This window comes from Ambystoma mexicanum, chromosome 9, assembly GCF_040938575.1.
Source record: "Ambystoma mexicanum isolate Mex_15411 chromosome 9, UKY_AmexF1_1, whole genome shotgun sequence".
NCBI classification, from domain to species: Eukaryota; Metazoa; Chordata; class Amphibia; order Caudata; family Ambystomatidae; genus Ambystoma; species Ambystoma mexicanum.
The window spans coordinates 985,768,331-985,790,851 of NC_090931.1; the positions used below are offsets into that span (position 1 = coordinate 985,768,331).

Sequence of the window (22,521 nt, forward strand, 5' to 3'; positions counted from 1 at the left end):
ATTTTTTTGTGCGTATACGTTTTTCTCTCTGCACAGGAGTACTTTTGTTAGGTACTATGGCATATCTTGAAGTCTTGGACCGGTTGATGAGCTCTCCTTATAATCACATATAAAAGATTTTTTATTTAGCCTATATTTTCAGAAAAAGAGTTGTAAGATGCTCCTTGTACACTGATTTGTAAAGAATTGCAGTTGTTGGGAAGGGGAAATTGCCTTCCACACTCTTGATGGCATCTCACTAACTACGCATGCTCAAAGTGGCTTGCATCGTTATTCAGTTGTGCATGTGGAAAATAATGTGCGCACGAAGAAAAATAATTTCCGCAGTTGGAGAAAAATAATTAGAGGGAACATTAACCTGACTAAAGTGTTGCTTATGAAGAAGTGTGATGTGATCAAAAGTGGTTGGTTTTCAGAGAAAAGAACATTTACATTGACTTTTGACTTGGCGTATGAAGAAAGTCTTTTTGGTTTGTCAAGTACAAGGTTGTTAAAGTTTTAAACAATTGTCTTAAGAGTGAGAAATCCTTTCGGAACTGAGTTAGTCACTTTGTCAAGTGAAGGGCATATTGGAACTGTGTATTCTACTTGGAGTGGAACTTGGCTAGTGAAAATAGCTTTCCTGAAATTGGACTTTGGTTTGAAACATCCTGAATTGATCCAGGGTAAGGGGGTCCAACCCTGGTCACAAGGAATTCCTATTTATAACTTTTGTGTTTGAATTTGTATGTTTTGTGAAATTTAAATCGCCAAATAATTCCTGTATGATTTGTGTTGTGTGTATTGGTGTGAATGACATACCTTTTGGACATTAGGTCATTTTCCTTTAGCCTTAGTTTGTTAGACAGGAAATTCCTTGTTAGACTAGGGAAAGATGAGCGTTCATCTCAACCTTTATCATTTAATAAAATGGCGATTTGTGGGAAAACTCTACCAAGGTGGCCGTCTCGCATTTCTGACCCCTCATACGTGCTGCAGAGACATCTCCAAGCCCTGCTCTGTCCTGCGGGCAACTGATGATGCCATAGAACACAGGATCATTGGAGCAACAGCTCTTTTCTGTTCGATCTTGGTGGGTGCTCCTAATGAAGGTTCCCTTTTGGCAAGGCAAGCAAAGTCAGAACTGCCGGATCTTTAAAATTTAGAGTGGTACATTTAATTGCCACTGAAAAACACTAATTTGCTTTATTTGGTGGGGTGGGGGTCACGTCCCCCCAAACCCCCTGATTTTCTATCCTTATAACACCACCCCAACCCCATTTTAACCCCTTACCCACTACCCTATATATATTTATTTCATATATTCTGTGTTTTTCTGTATTATGGTTTTTAGTGAAATGTGCCACTCAGAAATGTTTTCGGTAAATTGACTGGGTACCCTTCAAACCTGTTGTGGCGTCACCAATGTCACTTCCTTATGTGACCCAGTGTGCTATACCAGGGGTCTGAAACCTTTGGCTCGCCAGTTGTTTTGGACCAGCTCTAGTCAGCATAGTCAGTGGTGTAGGACCATGATAGTCATAGTCCAAAACAAGTGGGAGGACATTGAAAGACATTGAAAAACCAAGTAGTGACTGGCAATATCAAGAACGGTGTGAAGAGGTGAAATATCAGATGGAGACACAAAAATTATTATGAAGGGGTGAAACATGTTCTTCTAAAATATTACATTCAATATGAAAGAACTGTCCTTATTTGTATTAATGGCATTTTGAGACAAAGTGTTCTTTTATTAAAAAAATATTTTGCAAAGTGTATTTGCACATTATACTAATTTGATGTAGAACATAGAGACTTGCTCAATGGAATGAATGTCTATATCCCGGCGCTGCTCCACTTTTAATGCATGCTGTTACAAATAGTTGAATACGCGTCGGGTAGATGTGGATTGTTTGTTACTGACTTTCGCATCCTGCGCTTTTTTCTATTTCATGTTACCATGCTGAAATCTTTTTCTGAGTTTGTGGTGCATGATCAATACAATATGTTTCCTACATTTAATTCAGAATAAAACAATGTTCATAGTTTGAGGCTGAGACCTCTATCCTAACCTCAAAACCCATCTGATAGAACGTACTGGAATGTATTTTTGGTGATGATGTTGCTGCAGGCAGTCCACCATTAGCAACCCAGTACAACATGTTTGGTGCATGTAAGGAGACTCTTTCTTTATCGGTGGAAAAGGACCTACCAGTCTTCGTTCCTAAACAAGTGCATTGTCCCGCGATATTTGGAACTCACACCAGATGTCACAGAATTCCCAAATGGCTAAAAGGCCCAGCTCCTTAAAATTCCTAGGATTCTAAGGAATTTGCATTGTTGCTAAGATATGTTTTTCTTACGGGAAACATCTTGAGAAAACCTATAACCAAATGTCCTGCCCAGAGCACCCTGAAGAATTTTATATTTTATCAAGAAGGGAGTTTCTGTTCTCTATCTTTCTAAGAGAAACAGAAGTGACTGCAATGATAGGCTTGCTTGCTATTCTAAGACTAGAAGAGTGCTTCCTCCAACCTGGAAGTATGAATCTTCATAACATAAAATAGTTTCTGCTAGAGGTATGAACTCCGTTTAAATTAGAAAAAACTTGGAATACTTTATGGCAGCCTTTTCCATCATTTCTTGAGCTTGTTTGTGCATCACATAAGGAGACCAATCTTTTACAAATTGTTCCAGCTCTGCCTCTGAAGGCGTGGTCTGTCCCAAACTGTTAGACATCGAGTCCCATTTTACTTCTAACCAATAATGGTTGTATTCCGGTTTGGTAACGTTTTACTATTTTGCCTTTATCATTGTTTCTATTTTTTTAAATGTTAGTGTACAAAATAGTAATGACCGAAACATAACTTATTATTGTTAGTAGCTTTCTCTCTATTTATAGATCTTTGATGTAATACTGTGTTCCAAGTCTTATTCATATGTGATTTTAAATGTACAGCGCCTCAGTTCTCATTTCTTTTTTGCCATTAATTCAAGTTTTATACATAAAGGGACAAACACATGTAATTTTGTCCCGCACTGAGTCAACGTATAGAAACAATAGAAATGTTATAGTTGAAATTTAATTTGGCTATTACAGGAGATTTGGTTTTGTGTGATCAAGCTCCTGATTTTTTCTTTCTGTCCTGCTAATTTCTATTAAGTTTTGTTGCAATGTGAGGGCATTAGTAACTACTGTCACAGAGGAACCTCCGAACTTGATTGTGTTCTAATAGGAGTCAAATGATTGATTTCCGGTTTTGGTTTGTGACCAGAAAACACACATTTATGACACTGTACCCTTTTTTTCGTCACATCACTAGATAGATGCTGTAGCAATCCACAAGGGAATTATGCTTGCATACCTGAAAGTAACATCTATACAAGTCTTTATTTCGTATGTGGTTCTGACAAATAGCTTGTATTTAATCTGTTCTCATGACGCTATAGACCTTTTTAGTAATGATTACCTGCATTCATGTGACTCCCTGCACCTGCTGTTAGCAGTATTTATTTGTAATGTTTTTCTAGGGGATTGTAAGCTTTTATCCTTTATGCATGGAGCTTTTTAGCTTCTGTATTGTGGTTTAAGCATGTTTAGACTGCCTAACAATGTATACTCTCCTTTCCAGCAAAGTCGGAGGGGCAGAAGGTGCAGATGGTGTATGTGCCGTCCCATCTCTATCACATGGTTTTTGAGCTTTTCAAGGTTTGTGCATTAGGGTCCATAATCTACGAAACACTTTATCTGCTTGTATATTTGGGATGTATTATTACCTTCTTTCTGTTGATGGCTCCTCCTTCTCTCTGTAAAATAATACTATTAACTGGAGTCTTGCTAGTAGAAAAACATATGTTTTATATTTTATAAATGTGACAGTGGTTTTTACTACCCAATGCAATGTAGGGCAGATTAATGTATTGACAGTCCATGATCAACAGTTTTCTTTTTTGTGCTTTTATCCAATATCCAGCTAAATGTAAGGGCTCCATATCAATGAAAGCTTGCTTTTGTTAATTAAGCCTTACAAACAGGAGACAGAAAGTAACTTGCTCTTAACTAAATGTGCAACACTTAAGGTTTCATGTAGACCTCTCCTGACCTTTTTCAAACTGTAGTTTGTCGATAGTTGCTAGTTGTTAACTAGGGCTGGAGGAATTTAATTAGTCCAAAAGAAAATTAAACATATTTCAGTCCCAAATGTTTTGCTTGCAAATTGTGAATCGGCCCCATTTTGCCTAAAAGGTTCACTCCGAGAAATAGGCTAAAATGAATGTTAGTTATAAAAACTAATTGATTCTAAACAAATTACTGATCTATGATTCAAGGAAAACGAATTGATTCTTGATTTTAAAAAAGACTGTTACAAAATGAATCAATTTGTTAAAATAAAATCACTTCACAATTGAAAATTCACAGGAAATTGCTCCCTTTGCAGCAGTTGACGAATATTAGACTTTTAATTCCAACTCGCAGAAAAAAGCTTTTCACTGGTCATAATGGCAAAGCATCAAATACACAAGCTACATCTTTGCTAAGCTCGGTGAGTGGATTGAGATATAAAAATTGTCATTCTGTAGCAAGGAACAAAGATATGAATTGTTCAGTGTATGTTGTGACTGAACCTCCACAAGTAAGGGCATGTGTGACCTGTTGCAAGCTTTGCAGAAGGGGACGTCAGTAAAAGATCTTAACATTATGAAACTGGAAACCCTCGCCAATGTTTACAAACTCTTTTTTGCATTGGAGGTAATGTGTTGTGCCCTGTTTATCAGAAAGGAAGGATGAGCCTGCCCCTTTACCTCACATATTATCCAAAAACGAACAGGCTACTCCATATTGGACTTGCCCCCGCATCACTCAAAGTGGCTTTGTTTCAATAAACCCTGCTCCCAAAACCAGCAGTTACAAAGGAGGAAAAGCAAATTGCTTTCCTGAACTTCCCATAGGAAATAGTGGCCCTGACTTTGTTTTAGCAGATATGCGGTTTACAACTTTTTGTTGATAATAAAACTCAACCCTGCAAAAAATGATGGTTCAGGTATGGCTGCAAATGGCAATATTTATATAAAAAGGGTTCCGCTGTTCCTAACCCATAGCCCTGTTGCTACCAGCACTCATTTGAATGTTCAGAAACAGGGCTTTGTTGACCATCGCAATTGCGGGGAAACAAAAGTTGCAGTTGTATGCTCTGCTATTTAATTTCTCAAATGCCAGTTGTTTACAGCAGTGTGTGTATTGGATAGCTTGTGCTGGAGTTGATACACCAATTAAATTGTTACTGAAGAGTCACCTTTGAACTATTCGTTTCTTACAACTCTGGATCTGAGAATTATTGTACAGGATAGTAATTTTGTATGTGGGCAGTACACCTCCATTGGATGAGGGCAAAGGTGTAGAAGATAGTGTGCTAGGGCAATACGCATAGTCTCTCATCGTGAAACCATTATCTGTGAGGAGAATGGGATAAAACCTATCCTGAATCAAGTAAAAACTCCTCTTTCTCTGAACTGGAACATCTATTCAGGGCCTCTACCAGTACCTCTTAAATTGTTCGAGCTAACACGGCTGTTCTACTTGTCCTTGTGCTTTCCACACTTCGGTTTCACAATTGCCTTGACCTTTAACCGACAGTCCAAAATGTGACAGCCAGACTCCTCTGTGGTCTTACTTCCAGTGAGCATATTTACATTATCCTTGTAAGACTTGAATCCATTTAATAAAGCCACAGAGGGTGCTTTTGACATCTTACCCAGGAGCTTTTCCCTCAAGAATACATTTCATAATGTGCCGGATCGATGAGGCTCCTGAAGTAATGATTCAAAGATAACATATTTACAAACAGGAGCTGACTGGAATAAATAACAGTAGGGTGTGTGATTTGTCTTCATCAGAAGACGGATTCTTTCCTTGGAGAGTCGTCTGACTAAACAGTGTTGAGACAAGATAAACAAAGTGTACTGGTTTACCCATTGGGCTGAATACTTGCCTAACCTCCCTAAACCCAACACAGTCTCCAGAATATAGATCTCTGTTGCTTCTTGGCCACATGTCCTTTTCACAGTGTTATGTTGCCCTCCTCACTCTTTGTAATCCATACCTGAAAAATTGTGTCTCGTTCACCTCTTGCTGGTTTGGGGTTATAATGCCTCCGGGCACGCAAAAGCATGTTTAGTGCCAGTCCAACTCTCTGCAAGGGAGTTCATACTAATTTGCCCCTAGCAAGCCCTATAGCCACGGACCGGATTCACAAGGGATCCAACTGCTGCACAGTTTCCTTGGGGTGGCTCCACCATGTCTTGGTCCCTGTCCTTAGCCACCTCGAGAACTGGCCTGGGTCTCCATGAAGACTCTCAAGCCCACTGACAGTGTTAGCCCACATCGGTCTCTTTGTAGCTCTTTCTTGCTTTCCTCTTACTCTTGTAGATGTTCTTCCCTCCCAGGTTACTCTCACTCTCAATTCACTTTCCACCTCTTCACTCTTGTTCACTCCTGCAATTCCAGCACTGGTTGCCCTGTTTTTCTTCCCATTTACTGGTCCCTTCCCATGCCTCTAGTTCTTTCACTGCTCTTGGTTGGTTAGCTATAATCTTTGTTTGGAGTGGTGTTTAGTTAAATGGCATGTTAGTCTCAGCCCCTTTACTGCAGATCCATGGTCTAGTGAAGTGATGAAAGGTCCAGTGGCCATTTTCTGTTGAGAGAGATGCCCCTCCCACCTTCTCACATGTATCCTGTGAGTAATCAGATGAGCTCCAGGTGCAAATCTGATTTCCTGGATTGTCCTTTCCACTCTCTTCTGCTGCTGTGAGCCAGTGGAACATCAGTCCCACCCTGTTATCTGTGTGTGTGTCCCGCACTCCTAACTTGCTGCAAGCAATCTCTTCTCTTTCTGCCTTAGAGACCCATACTCATCTGTCCTACCCCATTTCCTCATCCAAATGAGCATAAGCATAGCAATGCGGTGTGCTTCTCTTTTTAAAAATATGCATGGGCATAGCATGGCCACACCCTCGACTATGCTCCACCCACACTACAAACCCCTTAGTCCCCTTCCATGCATCGGAAACCAAATGACATTTTTCTTCAGTTCATTGCTTTTCTGTGGTATCCTTATCTTCTATTTTTTGTTTTTCCTTAAGCTCACCTCAGTTCCATTCCCGTGTATGGTGGGTAAACAAGGTTTACCATGTGCACAGTGTGTTGCAGGTTGTGCCTGGGCCTTCTTCATCGCTGAGATGCCTGTGCGCTTTGCAACGCGCTTTCTCAGAGATCCCTGAAGCACATGCTGACGAACTCGGAGGAGACTTTCAAGGTGTGACGAGGTCAGTATTTTTACCTTGTCCACAAGGGGATGGGAACTCCTCTCAGCCTGGGGTGGGAGGCCCAGCAGTAAGGAATGCAGAGCCAATCCTACCACAGAGGGTATGGTGACAGAAATTCTGACACCCCATCCCATCCCCACCCATGCGCCAGTTTGTTTATGTGCAGTACCTATATGCATCACACTATGCCCCCAAATGCTGGTTAAGTTGTCTCTTTTCATTCTAGAGAAATCAAAGCTGGAGAAGTACACCCATGAGGCACAAGTACTGAGCACTCCTTGCTAGAACTTTGGAATGCTCCGCAAACACTTAAGGGCTAACAGGACTATAAAGAAAGATCTGGCTTCCCAAACGGCAGGTCTACACAAACAGTGTAGAAGCAGCGGTACAGGAGAATAAGTGACAGAGGAGGACCTGGAGCTCCTGCGCGGCAGTCACCAGAGCTGCGCTACACAGGAAAGCCTCAGTACACCCTCTGAGGAGATCAGAGTGGATCCTCAAGATTACAGGGACCTGAAATAAACCCCCCACCCCCCAACAAACTATTTGCCTTACCTAAGGGGTATTAAGGCCAGACCCCCTAATATGAATTGGGACACTGTACAGACACTGTTGTTGATCTGCAGCTTCCTCATGCAGGAGAAGGGGGTGCGACTTAAGGTACTTTATGTAAACTCTGTTGTATAGAACAACTCCCAGGTGGGGAAGACCGGGCCGGATTGGTCAGGAACAATACATCAACCAGACGACAGGGAGGGGGTTTAAAGAGGAAGCAGGAAGTTGTGGGTTGTTCGGGTGATGTCAGAGGAGGAAACAAACCGAGACCAGCAGCAGGAGGAAAGACAGTGAAGTGAATTGGGGAGGCACTTTTTGGAGCAGTTGAGACATTGGTTAGTGAGTGCAAGTGGTACTGCATTGTATGTGTGCTTAATAAAGTGGCAAGTGTGTTTAGAAGGAGTGTAGGAAGTGAATGAAGAGTGCTTTTGCGAGTGAAAGGTAGGTGTTTGAGTAGAAGGATGGGTGGAGTAGCAGTGTGGAGGAGTGAGTAGCAGTATTATTATGAAGCAGGAATACGATCAAAGGGTAGAGGCAGGAATTGAAAAGAGTGGGAGACATTGTAGGGACCGAGAAGGAAGATGCAAGGGATAGAGAAGGCGGGTCGGGTTGGTGAAAGAAGTGTAGTAAGAAGGGAACGTTAGGAAGTGAGAAGCAGAGAAGCACGGGGACTTAATAGAAAGGTGACAGAATCTGGCCGATTATCTGGAAGGCACAATCCAGCATCCATCTATAAATAACTAACCCTGGATTGTGTAGGGTCAGTCACGGAAGTCTCAGAGGAGGGGTTAGTTAGATCTAGTCTGCCAGAACCTAGACAGTGGCGGGTCAATATTCAGTATACCCTACCCTGGGGAGTAGGGATGTCTGAGCTAGGGAGGATTCAGGATTTCCATTCGAGACAGTGAGGGGGATAGTCCTAGAGCCCTGAAATTCAAATAAAAACCCTCTAAATGTCTGAGATTTGGAGTATTCTTTGACCCATCCGTGACCAAGGTCAGTCCTTTGGATCACCTCAGGAGCTCAATGGCTTTGAGGAAGCCTTTTTTTCTCCTCTGCACCCCACACACACTACTCTTTCCTGGGAGTGGACTTAATTGGTAAGGCCCATTCTGCTTTTGTAGTGGTTAGCCACTGCTCCACAGAGGAGCACCCCGAAGCATCTGTGGAAACTGCTTCTGGTGACTGCCCAGAGCATCCTTCAGGGTCTGCCACCAGACTTTGGTCCGAGCAGACTTTGGCCTCTTTGAGGGCTTGGCCAGGGACACTGTCTCCCAAGGCACGTTGCCATGTACTAGGACTTGTCTCAAGGCTCATTCTGCACCAGTTACCAGGTCTTCGCTTGAGGGATCACAGAGGTCTCTGGCTGTGGCGAGTTCTGAGCACCAATCTTCTGAGGTTCGTGCTTTAAATTTTTTGGTGTCCATAACCGCACCATAGCTGCGGATTCAATGGTGCAGCATCATTCTCCAGCGGTAACTGTCTCCAGCACTGTGCGGTTTCACAGGAGCAGGACGCTCTGATGGGTTTGTGCCTCCAACTCCTCTGGGGTCACTGGCCCTTCCCTCTTTTCTCCTAGGGTGAACTGGTCTCCCAGTGCCCGGGGCTTCTCGGCTGCACCACTTTCAGTGCCCCAGAGCAGTTGGGCCCCAACGGGCTCTTCAGGGGCATCTATAGAAGAGAAATCTGACATTTACCTCCAGCCCGATGTCGCAAGTGAGGCTGTTAAGCTATGGCCAAAATCAGTGTCTGTTCCTCCTGTAGCCATGAAGGTGGGCAATCGTCACTGTTCTCTTCCAGGAGGGAAACTCTGCTTAATGGTACAACCTTCAGCGCATGAAACCCTTGTGGCAACAGCGATGGAAAAGACTGAGGTATTTTTGGTTGAATTACAAAAATGTTTTTGGGCTTTTTGCACTTTATTTTTTTTAATACTGCAATGGGAGACCTCCGGCATCTCCCACCCCACTTCCCGCTACCTTAAGTTTTACCCTTACCCGACCCCCCAGCTATTTATTAATACAAATGGTAAATAATCTCATAAAAATTTGACCAAAAGAACTTGTTCTTTTCCCCCTCATTATTTTCTCATTCTGTTTTTTTGGGTAATACTTCATCATCAGCCTTCTCTTACTCTCAAAGCCCACTAGGTCGAGATGATCCTGTTCTGGATGCAGCTGGCAAGATGTTTTATCAGAGCGCTTCCCTCAGTCTGAGACCGGCTAGCATAGAGGCGGTTATGGCAACAGCAAATTTAAAATTATGGATACAGTTGGGAGATTATGAATCTTTGCTACCGGATGTGTATCAAGCTAGTTTCCATTCAGGCCTCGCAGAGATATGCCACATTGGACAAGACCTGATGGTCTTATACCACCAGCTTGACACTGCAGCATGTGGTATGGCTGCAGGAGCAGCTTTGCAACGTCAGGCTCTGCTAAGGGCCACCAAGTCTGAAGCTGATGTCCAGAAAACATTTCTGGATCTCCCTTTTACGGGGTCTAGCTTTTCAGCCCTTGCACACACAAGGACCGCAATAAGAAAAAACAGCTCTCAGACAGCAAACTCCCTAACAGTCGCTGCGAGAGCTCCAACTAAGTCAGGCTTCGCGGAACAGTAGAGATAGCGGTTCCCTCTGTTTACCCCCCATAACCCTTCCCTCCTCCTCTGCTTCCACTTGCCTATCCTTATATTTCTATCCTTAAAGCATTTTATAACTTCGTTTTCAACTCCCACCATTTCAAACTTTGAACCCATGTAAGGCACTCCTAGACCCTCTGGGTAGGGCCAGTGCTAAACGAAAATTAAAATAAAATACACTGGACGTTTTGGAGGGTTTTCACAACCAATGCAATCAGGCCGAAAGGTGCCCTAGAACATCCCGCAAGAAACAGCCTTGCCCTTCACCCAGATGATTCTTCTCCCAGCCCTCTCCCTCCCTCAAACCAAAAACATCAAAGTGACATGAAGCTCTATAGCCACAGCATGCCCATTGGGGGGACCCGGCAAGGTACACCACCACTTGTGCCATTTGGACATTGATAACCAATGATTCCTGGGCACTTTCATTGGTAAGGAAGCATTATTGCCCGCAACCCCTTTCTTCCATTTTCCATGCCCCTTCCTCAGCAGTGTTCAGAGCCCCACCAGCAAGAGATTCAAAAGCTCTTACAGATTGTGGCAATAGAACATGTTCCCCTGTCAGGAGAGGAGGTCAAGCTTCTACTCCATTTCCAATATCAGGTATTGCCCTTGTGCCTCAGCTCAGCCCCCAGGGTTTTTACGAAGCTAATGGCTGCGGTGGCGTCCTACCTCTGACTGAAGGGGATACACCTGTACCTGTATCTAGAGGAATGGCTGGTCAGAGTGGGTTTGCCAGATCAAATGGCATGTCGCCTACAACTTCTATTGGACTTCATGTTTTCATTTGGGCCTCCATGAACCCCAAAACATCTACACTGATGTCAACTCAAAGGCAGGAGTTCACAGGTTTTTTTTATGGGACTCCTAGGCAGGGAAGCCATTTCTGACACAGAAACATTTATCAGATGTCTTGGCCATGAGTCATGATCAGACCTCGGCTTGGTGGTTCCAGCATATGCCGTGGCTCATGGTTGCATGCATGCTTAAGGTACCCATGACGCGGCTATATTTGCACGGCATACTACTTCACTTGGTTGCAGATTGAGACTAAACTGAGGTTTCCCCTAGACAATACAATGCAGAACCCTAAATGGATCCGGGACGATCACCTCTGGTTGTCAAACGATTGGGACCTTTAGCTTGGAAACCCCTTTCAGGATCCTCTGCACCATTTGACAATGGTAATGGACTCCTATCTCTCGGGCTGCAGAGACACCCTGGGAGAATTACAGATGCACGAGTTACAGAATCTGGCTATTCCTAAGGCTTGCACTCCTTACCCACCTTTTGGACCAACTATTTTTGTTTGTTTCTGGTGCCTAGACCTTTTGTGCATGTCTGGAGCACATCAGTTACACAAGAAGATTGCTCCTGGAACTGTTGGCAAAATGCTTTAATTAATGGAGGTTTCGGCAGACTGAAATGATCTACCTCCTTGCTCATTATGCTCAACCCTTTACCCCATATCCTTTCATTCCAAACTCTTCTTCCCATGCCCTCAGGCACATAGCCTCTGAGTCATTATAGACTGTGATCTTACATTTTAGAAAACTGTTTCCCCTTCTTACCGAACACACCACCAAAACACTTATTCCGACGTTCAACTCAGTCGTCTTGACTATTGATCAAGCTTCCTGTGGCCTCCCTCTAAACTTAGTTTCCCCCCTAACAAAATGTTTAACTTTTCAACCATTATGCTTTACAATCCATCCCCCCTCTTCTCACTGTCTCAGTGCTGGCTGGTTCACTATGCAGGACCATTTCTTCAAGTTCCTTCTATCCTTGTTTAAATCTATTCATGTCTAGACTCCAACCCACCCATAGCCACATCCCTGCCCAACCCCACTTACTCGATCACCTCGTACTCCCCAACTCTGGTCCCTTTTTTAGTGGCCCTCTCAAACTTTGTAATTTCTTCTTCTTACACGACTTCTCAATCTAGCCCCCACCACTGGAGCTACCTTCTGACATTAAAATATAACTTCTGTCAAAAACAAATTACATTCTTCAATTTCGTTATTGCAAAATGAACAGTCCGTTTATTGCAGTCCTCTTTTCTACCTTTTCATTCCTTTGTAGTGCACTAATGAACAATTGATCATAGTAGACGTTTGTCCTCGGAAACCAGCACATTTCCATCTTATCAGGGTAGAGAAACCTCTCCTGCTTACAAAACCTTGCTCCACTTGATCACATTGTATACATCACTCTATATCCCATCCCGTTCGAGTGCTGTAAGGGCCCTACCACTTTCTAAACACATTATCTTGTGGCCACTGCCAATTCCCTGTGCCAACAAACATGCCTTCCTTCATAAAGTATTATAAATTCCTATTCATGGCAGAGCGCTTACGACCATGAGGGCCGCTGCTCTTTGAGCTCTGTGGTGGTGCCAGTAGGGTGGGAGGCCATCTGCTGCCAGCACCGGGTATATAGGCCATCCACGATTAGATTACCTGGAGCCTCTGTGGGGGACATTTTGTGGTGGTCTGCTGTCCTGAAGAATACCAGCTTGAATCATGTAGGTGAGCGCAGCATGGCAGCCTGCGTGTCTGGCTGAGAAGCGTGGCGGCAGGCAGAGCTTCTTGAAGGACTTCGATACACTCCTATGTCAGTGCCTGCCATTGCTCCAGTGGGGCCGATTTTGAACCGCGGTACAGGTGGCCTGGTGTGCAGACTGCAGCCAACCTGCAGGAGACAGGGCGGACAGGGGAGGACTGCCGGCCTTTGCCCATGTTAAGATTCGGCTTGGCGGCGGGGGGCCGGAGTAATACTGGCACCTAATTAAGGCAACGGCCTCGCTCCCCCTGATTGGCACCGCACTTGTGGTTACTGTGCGGGCCCGAAAATAAACTTGTGTGCTGCCTGGCTGCTTCTCTAAAAGTCATTGTTGGTGTGGAGGGTGCAGATCTTTGGTGTTGCATTTTTGCTTGTGGGTTGAGAAGACAGAATCCCTAATACTGCTGCTTCCCCATTTCGGATTCCTCGGGGCAGGCTGGGTGTCATACTGTGCTGGGGGCATATATTTGGCATTCCTGATTCCTGCTTTGCAAGTTCAGCTGTACCCATGATATAGAGAGTGGTCACTGTGGGAACTGACCCCATCGAAATGTTCTATCTGCGGCGCGACCAGGAGGCCGCTTTGATGTGGGGGTACTGCCGTGCCTCTGCACTTTTGCCTGTGAAACACCCTGTGGCTGGCCTCGTTGGGCTGCAGCTTCCACTTGTGCTTCTCCCCTCGATTTGATCAGACTGTAGAGGTCGCCCTCTGCATGGCTAAGCGCAATAAGAAGCAGTCTTGCCTGCAGTTTACCCATAAGGAGGGCTTGACTCAGAGTAAGATGTCTTCACCTGGGACGGCAGCTGAGTGTGAAGACATCCTGGAGTAGACACAGACAACAGATTCAAATTTGGTTTCAAAAGTTTTATTTAACTTAAAATGTAGGATGTAGTTAAGCCTAACTTGCCCTATGCGAAGGTGGGATTCGCCTACCTAAAGAAAACTAATGATAGCCTGTGTCAGGAAGTCCAAATCAAAGGTCTGTGTGCAAAACCTTTACTTGCCCTCACAGCTAACTATATACAATGTGTAGGGATGTCCACATCAAAAGAGTAGTGTTCAAAGGAAAGTTCAGAGCTCCTTCCAGATCTTGGCTTAGGATCAGCTTCCCCTACCCAAAGTTCCAAATATTTCCCTTTAAGATCAAGGACTTGTACCAGTTGACTTAAACAATTCTGCTTCTTTACTTCAATTTCCCATTTCAGGCTGTTGCAAAACATAAACTTCTTTAGACATACTTTCATTGGCTTCTTCCATGTAGGGCACTCGATCTAGGAGCAGTCGTCAAACCACACAGTCCACCCATTACATGTCACGCAACTGATACCCCTTCTTACTGTTTCCATCACCAATTGCCCACTGTTTCCATCTGACAGTGATGTTTAGTTGCTTCCCTGGTGTCACACGCTTCAGACACTGTACCGTGACTTGCTTAGCCAATATGCACTTTGTTATACTTTTCTGTAGTCCTCTAGCTCTTGCCAACACAGGTTTCCTCTTAGCCTGCAATTCCTGCCCCCACCCACTGGGCTTTGGGGCAATTCTTGAGTTCTCCTTTTTATAACCTTGTTTGTATTCTCTTGACTTTGCCAATATTTGTTTCGTGTGCCCCTTCTAGATTTGGGACAATACTTGGTCTCTCATTTTCACACCCTTCTTGTTATTCTCTTGACCTTGTCAGTACTTGTTTCGGTTGTATAAGAATTGATCGTTTTACAACTGCTCGAATGACAATTGACCTTTTCACAATTGACCGAATTGTGAAGGTTAATTGTAACATATATGTGGGGGGAACCCCCCACCCAAAGCCAAACCCCCCAAAACCTATATATATATATATATATATATATATATATATATATATATATATATATATATATATATATATATATATATATATATATATATATATATATATATATATATATTCGGTCAATTGTGAAAAGGTCAATTGTGACCCTTTAAATTCAGTCAATTGTTCATTCGAACAATTGTAAACGACCAATTTGGGTAATACCCTTGTTTCATGGGCCCCTCTTAACTGTGGGCCAATACTTGTTTTCTCATTTTCATACCCTTCTTGGTATTCTCTTGACTTTGTTAATGCTTGTTTCATACAATACATTATTTGATTTCTGTCTCGTGTAATACTTTGCTTTTGGTCCATCTATGATTATTCAATTTGCTTTGTACTCTGTGCGGTATGCAAAAGTGCTTTCAATACGTTTCAGTTCACTTGGTATCTTAAAAGTACTTGCTCCAGCATTCAAAAGTACTTTTAGTTACTTTCAGTTTGATTGACATTCACAAAGGACTTTATGGGTTACTGGAGCGCCCCCGTATGAGTGTGTAACTGCTTTACATTCATCGGTCGCACACAGCAGCGCCCTTCTGCTTGGCGGTCTTTGCAACGGGCATCTCCAGGCTTCTTCGGCTTCCGGCTTCCCCAGACTATGCCTCTCCCTCAGTCCTCCAGCAGAGAGCACGTTTGCTGTCCTGGCTTCCCGCGGCGGCACCTGGGGTCAATATGAGTTCCTCAGCTTCCACGAAGCAGACCCACTCCGGAGGGTAACAGGACCTCCGGACCCCTGCACAGCCGATCACAGCCTCCCCATCTTTCTCCTGCACAACAGCGCTCCTGGCACCTGTCTCCAGCTTCCTTTCCTCCAGCGCGTTCCTCTTCTCTCAACTTGTCCAATAATGAACAGTAGTAATGTAAACTGAACACCAGCAGTCGGTAGAAGATGGAGCATCCTTAGGAGCCTCTGTCCTCTTACAGTATGAGGGATGTATCCAGGTGGGTAGTCCTTGGCACTAACAGCAGTGCTTATGGTCAGCAGGACCTGGTTGGAACCCTCCAATGTGGTGTTTGGGAAGCCTTTCAGTTGTTTACCGGTACACAGATCCAATGCCCATGCTCCAGTGACTGATATGATTGCCATGGGTCCTTTACTAATGCCTCCTCCACCTGTGAATGGTTAGATAAAACACATTTCATTAGTGCTTGGCAATAGTTCATCATTCTCTAATCAATTAGGTGAACATTAATCTGTGTTAAAGCTAGTGGTGATGAAAAGGTGCTTTTTCTATGACCCATGAGTATTTCACGGTAACTGGAACCAGTTTTTTGTTACACATGCGCCTTGTGCTAATAGGAGTGTATCTGGCCATCTTAGAGTTGTTTCATACATATTTATTTTTCACTATATCATTTTGTATTTCCTCTGCCCCTGGTGATTTCGGATGATCTAGACAGTGGAGTTTTTGATGAATCTCTAAAGCTGTACAAAACTCCTTAACAGTTGTGTGTAAAGTGTGTACCCATATTATGGTTAAGGCCCCACCTTGGAACAAAGTCTTTCATAAGCATTTTCAACACTGTCTTTGTATTTGCCTTTCTGCAAGGTACACTTCTACCCATCATGAAAACATTTCTTTCAGGACTTGCTGCATTTGGATGACATTGATCTGAATATTTACTAAAGGTTCCCATGGAGGGGCGTGTGCTCCAGTGCGTGTTTTCATTGCTTTACAAATGTATTTCTGCCAAATAATGCATTGTTTAAAATACTGTTGAGCCATGTAGAAAAAGTAAGTTGAATAACAATTTCATTCAACAGTAGCAACCATCCCTCCTTTGGCCACATGCGTCACCCCGTGGTGCATGTAGGCAAAACAGGGCAACAAATCCCTCAGTACAACCAGGCAGCCGTCCGGTGAGTATCAGTGGTGTGCAAGATATAAAGGGCATCTTGCAACATGCCATGATCGTTTTTTCAATATCTCGTTTATTATGCAGTCTTTTAGCAAGTTCCTTCCGTGAAACTAAAGGAGGCTGCTACGTTCAGTTAGTTTTGAAAAATATATGTACAGATTGAGCGCTGGAAAGAGCTGCTTCCCAGCTGTTTTATCAGTCAACTAATTTCCTTCTGTAACTTCATTTTTGAGGGGTTGGTGAGCAACAGTAGAAAATTATTTGGCAACATTTGAACATGCTTCAAGGGCAGAGACATACAGATTTTGTATGTGCGTTCCCTCTGAGGTCGGGAAACCCGGCTTTTTCCATAATGTTCCATAATCATTGTGACATGGTCATGGGTTTGACCCTGCAGGGGTAGAGGGAGGGGCAGATACCCCACTAAACCTGGGGAAGGCAGCCTACTAGGGCAAAGCAAGAGCCAAGCTGACGCCACAGGGTGTGTGTGGACATTGAGGAGGACTCCAGTCACTGGCTCCCTGATTTACTTAGAGCCACACATGCACATTGGTGAATCTTTTTCTGTCCCAATGCTGATCAGTCTCTATCTTGACCAGCCATTTATTGTATTAATTCAGATGGTTCCAAAAAACTAAAATGACCAATATGCACAAAACTATTTAGACCCCTAGGGTGGATAATGGTTCCCAGGAAACAGCAGCATCTGGAGAAACATTACAAGTACCACAGTGCACCTGGGCCTGACTGACACAACCCAATCTGGTGTAGGAGGAACTGACTTTGCTTACCCCTTCAGAAGCTGAATTGAAGACCAAACACCTACAAACCCCAGACTGGCTATAGGAAAGCAGCGTGGCAGCAGTGGAGGGGATGAAAGCAACAGAGAGCTGCCAGCACTAGGGGAGACCAAGAAACCCTCCCCAAACCCTTTTTAGGCAAACACTTAATTTATCCACGAAGGGAACAGAAAACAAGCAATCACAGTGGCAGCATGGACCTCATGCCAAGATGGAGGCTGAAAATGGGGTTGAGCTAGAGGTCTTTATGAAGACTACCAGGGGAAGTCCCGACCACAAAGGGATAGCTCAGAGAGTGGCCCATGGTATCGGCTGACCCTACCAGTCAATGGGAGCAGAGGGAAACTTCTCGGCTGGAAGAAGATGGCTCTACAAAGCCAGCAAAGTCAGTTCACTGTGAGAAGTGTACGGGTGAGGTCAGAGAACCATTGAGAGGGGTGTGTAGCTGCCGGAGGAGGACTTGGAGGACACTTTGTTTAGAGGAGAGGTAAAGTGTTGGGATGGAAAAAAGGGTACCAATTAATTGTAAGTGGGAGAGTGGTTGGAGGTAATTCTGGAGGGAGCAAAGGAGGCAGGTTGAAAGTAGGAGAGAGGAGAGAGGCAGGTGGCTGAAGGAGAAAAGTGCCAGTATGTGTGTTGGTAGGGGTGAGATTTGGAGGAAAGTTGTGTGATGAATCTTATGATGTCATGACTCCTTTACCAGGGATAGCCTCTCCCCATGTGGCCAGGGGACGGCAGCTGCTACCTGATCCTGACCCTACGGGCGGCTATATGAGGGAGGACCACATGGGGGGGGGTGGCCCTCATGCAGATAACATGGCACCATCAAGTGACAGCACATACCCCCATTTCCCTTTTAGGGATGTTACTTCTATATCCCAAACTTTTATGTCTTATTGAAAATGTTACCTCTACTGCCCACAAAACCTGCCTGCTGAAGACCTCTTCCCATATCATGTAGAAAGAAAACCTAGGAAAGCCCAACATTTCCATATACATAAGAATACTGAGACGAGGTGGCTGAAGGGAGCAATGTAGATCTATGATGCCGATAACTACAGAATGCACTCCAGTAGTTGGAAGCGCTTGACAAGTGCCAGGAGATTTAAAAGGAAGATCCTGAATGAACACAGGGAGAGCTTCCTGGGGAAGCCACGTCCATTTGAGGTCAATTGAGGGACTGCTGAACCACTGTGGAGGAGTCGGTGGAGCCAACCAGCTCAAGGCAGAAGGAGGAAGGCTGCAACAATGGTGTGCCATGCTAGGACTGCACCAGAGGAAGAAGGCAAGTCTGGCCAGTGGCTGTGGAAACCAGAGAAAAGCGCCTCAGCCAGAGGAACACAGAGAAAGCTCAACCAGCAGGCAAGAGCCACGAAGGATGTGGAAGCCAGCGAGTGAAGACGCTGGACCCACAAACTGGAGGCGGAGCACTGAGAGGCCACTCCCTGTTTACCGCGAGTGAACCAAAGAGCACTGCGGAAAGCTGGTGAGTCCTGGAGGAAAAGATTGGGACACAGGGGCGCTACGACAACGATAGCGAAGAACGCAAAATAATTGTAAATGGAATGAAAGGGAATCATATTGGGAGGCAAAGCCAGAGAGAGGTCAAGGGGGAGAAGAAAACCCCTCACCTTGAGAAAAGGAAGACAGTCTGTCATCTGGAGCAAAAGGGTGCCAAGCCAATCAGATTACACTGCTATGAAGTTCCTGTGGGGAGTCGGAGAGGTAAGGTCATAGCCTTCAGGCCCTCAATAGGACAAGGATAGAGCAATACAGTAAGGGTAATCCTGCTTTTAGTGAATTTGCACTGCATTAGTCTGCTGGAGTTGGGAGACTGGGCTAGGGTTGGGAGCGCCCTCAAAGATTAAGCTTGAAGGAAAGGTATACACTACAATCCACATTTGTGTGTTATTGTAACATCATTTTTATAATATAAAACCATAATGGATTTGGCTTGTGACTCATTGAGCATCTCATCACATCATTTACAACTGCGAAAGCATGACTTGAGTCAGTGTATATTGTAAGAGTTTCTTTCCACGTGAATGTTCTCATTAATGCTACAAGTCTAGTTATCTGCGCACAGAACTTAATGTAAATGTGGGTCCTTTCTATTACAACCTAGAGGACATGCAGCTTAACAAGTGACCAGCTTGCATCTAGTGTCTAAGGCAAGCGCCATCTACCAAGTAAATAAGTTTGTAATGGTACATCAAGGAGATCTTCCCTGGGATGTGACAGAAATACAGTCATGTGGTTGCTTGTCAGCTGCGCAATAAGAGGCAGGATTGGCAACAGTACAACGAGTCAGAGCGATGCAAGAAGAAATTAACAGAATCAGTTCATACTTTGTAAGGCATGTAGTAGCAAGATGCTGAGTTTATTTTAAACAGCAAGGCTTTGACACAGTGAGGAAATGCAAGACTTACTGTGGAACCCAAAATCAAGCATTTAGACAGTTGCACACCAGCTGCTACAGACTGGAGACAGGGAGGACATCCAGTGGCAACATAATCTAGCGCATTGGTATAGTATGCTAAAAGGGAGTGTTTATCTGTGTTTTGTGTTTAATAGAGCTAGAGCAAACACATCTAGTTTGTGACAAGTGTGTGAATGTTTTTGTAATCCGGTAGTTCTAGGGCCGGTGGGGTGGAGAGAGCAAAGTCTCTCTCCACCCCAACGGCCCTAGAACTGCTGGCTTAAACCTACTCCTCCCTTCACCCTCTTTGAAGACTGTAAGTAGGACATCCATGCTCTTTACCGTGCTCTGGCCACAAAAGGTCACAACACCTCCAATTCGAAGTTGTAGTTAAACTAGGCAATAGTAAAAAATGCTGTTCATACGTCTGCAGGAACCCATCATTTGGCTGACATGTGTGTTACGAAGATAATAAGCTTATTTACTACGGCTGGGTATTGTCAACAATGGATGTTGGGAGGGGGTGCTGTTGCGCACGACCGAAGATGTCCGCATAGAGTTGGAGCCCCGTGCTGGGGGACATCTGTATCAATAAATTATCTTGCAGAGGCAGTCCGATTTCCATCCGCATTGGGCCGATATTGCGGTGGAAGACATCTGCAGCTACTGGCCAAATACTGTCTCCTGGGGGGCTGCACCTGAAGAGTTATAGCAACTTTGTGTTTGCCGCTGGAAGACTCTGGGAGCGACCGCAGAGCGGCTCCAGGTGATACGGTCTGGCAACTACTTGAGCGCTGGGCTCGACAGGCCTGCTGGGGGAGGGGCACTGCCGGCCTCGACATACATACTATTTGCGTGCTCCCTCCTGCAGTGACACCAGGACTACCCAACAGCAGTCTGCTGCTACCACGCCGTCTGGGACGCGGGACACGGCCCAATCCCCGAAGAAGACGCCTGCAGTATTCATCACGCCAGGAGCAGCTGGTGCTCCCCTCCCGACTGACTGGAGTGAGGAGGGGCTGGCGCTCCGGTCCCGCCACCACCCAGCTAAATGCAAGGTAAGACCCACGGATGCCCAGATCCGAACGTCCTGGCCTGGGGCGAACTGACCCCGAGCCCACTGCAACACACGGGGTGGCCATCGGGGGACGAGGAGGTCATTTACGTGTCCGCAACTCCCTCCCATGTGGGGTACTCACTCCCTGCCGTGGACCAGTGCATACTGACTGGCCTGCGAAGCAGACTGACGCCAAACTCCCATCACAGCCATCACTTCTGTCATCTGGAGGGGGCGCGCGTCTGAGCCTCCAGCTATACAGAGCTACCATATTATTCCTGATCTGACCGGCGGTCCTCGGAGGGGAGTGCAGCTAACCTTTACCTGCGCATACATTAATAGTGGCCATTTCCGCCAACCGCTACATGCTGGACATGCCATCCTGGCAAACACAGCTCCAGGTAAACGAGACCCAAGTGAAGCATCGGTCTGCGACTTCCAGTGATCCTAGCCAATCAACCACAGATAACACTAAACCGACAGAGTTGGCCTGAGCAGCTCTGGGTGGGCAATCTGAAGTGACCCTGTAATCTGCCTACTAGGCCTAAGCTGGAGGACGCAACCCACTCTGGGGACAATGCACGCTTTACCTAACAGCGTCGGGCACCTCTTGGTACTGCTATAACTGCCCGCTCGGTGGGTGGAGGTGCGGGGGCCCTACCCTGTCCCATATTAACTCTTCAGGCTGTACCCTGTGACCTCTAACCGGGACGGTGATACCCAAACTCAATACCTGAACCACGGTTGGTGTGCGCTCGTGGGGACAGTATGCTCCGGGGGGGGCCAAAAAAAGCAAAGCACTATCAATATGTTTGTGAAATCTACACAGAAATCAGTGGCAACACAACCAGAGCAAGGGGCAGACACGTGCCCCCCCCAACCCCCCCGATAACCAAGATGCATCAGAGATTCTTGAATACATGCATGAGGGGTTCACTGCCCTCCACTCTGAGCTGGACGACATGAGCGGAACTATCTGTTCAATTAAGGCCCATATAGAAAAAACAGATTTCAGGGTGACTGAGGTAGAAAATGGAGTGAGCGCTACGGAAGACGACATGGGCTCCCTCCGGGCTGAAGTGACCACTCTATCCAAACTTGTTCAAGAGGTCAGTAAGGAAAATGAAGATTTACAATCGCGCTCCAGGCGCAATAATATCCGTATCATTGGCATTCCGGAGCACAACATAGAAGGCCCCATGGAAGACTATATAGAGCGAACCCTGTTATCCCTGCTGGACACTCCAAAATTGTCCCGCAATTCTCCATTGAGAGGGCCCACCGAGCTCGAACGGCCAAACTTAAACCAGGAGCCCCTCCTCGCCCGGTCATAGCGAAGGTACTGAATTACCGTGATAGAGATGCCTTACTGCGTGCAGCAAGAATCAAATCAAGGGTGAACTACATCTAGGATCCTCCAGAATTCATCTCTACCCCGATTTCTCCACCGCCATCCAGCATGAACGCAAA

General features: G+C 45.1%; 1 protein-coding gene across 1 annotated transcript in view; it reads left to right on the plus strand.

The window, feature by feature from the left end:
- PDK1 (pyruvate dehydrogenase kinase 1) overlaps positions 1-22,521 on the plus strand; it is a 621,992-nt gene that overhangs the window by 431,210 nt on the left and 168,261 nt on the right. Inside the window, exon 7 of the mRNA XM_069616223.1 lies at positions 3,612-3,688. Within this exon, the coding sequence (XP_069472324.1) occupies positions 3,612-3,688 (77 nt within the window). The remainder of the gene's footprint in view (positions 1-3,611; positions 3,689-22,521) is intronic.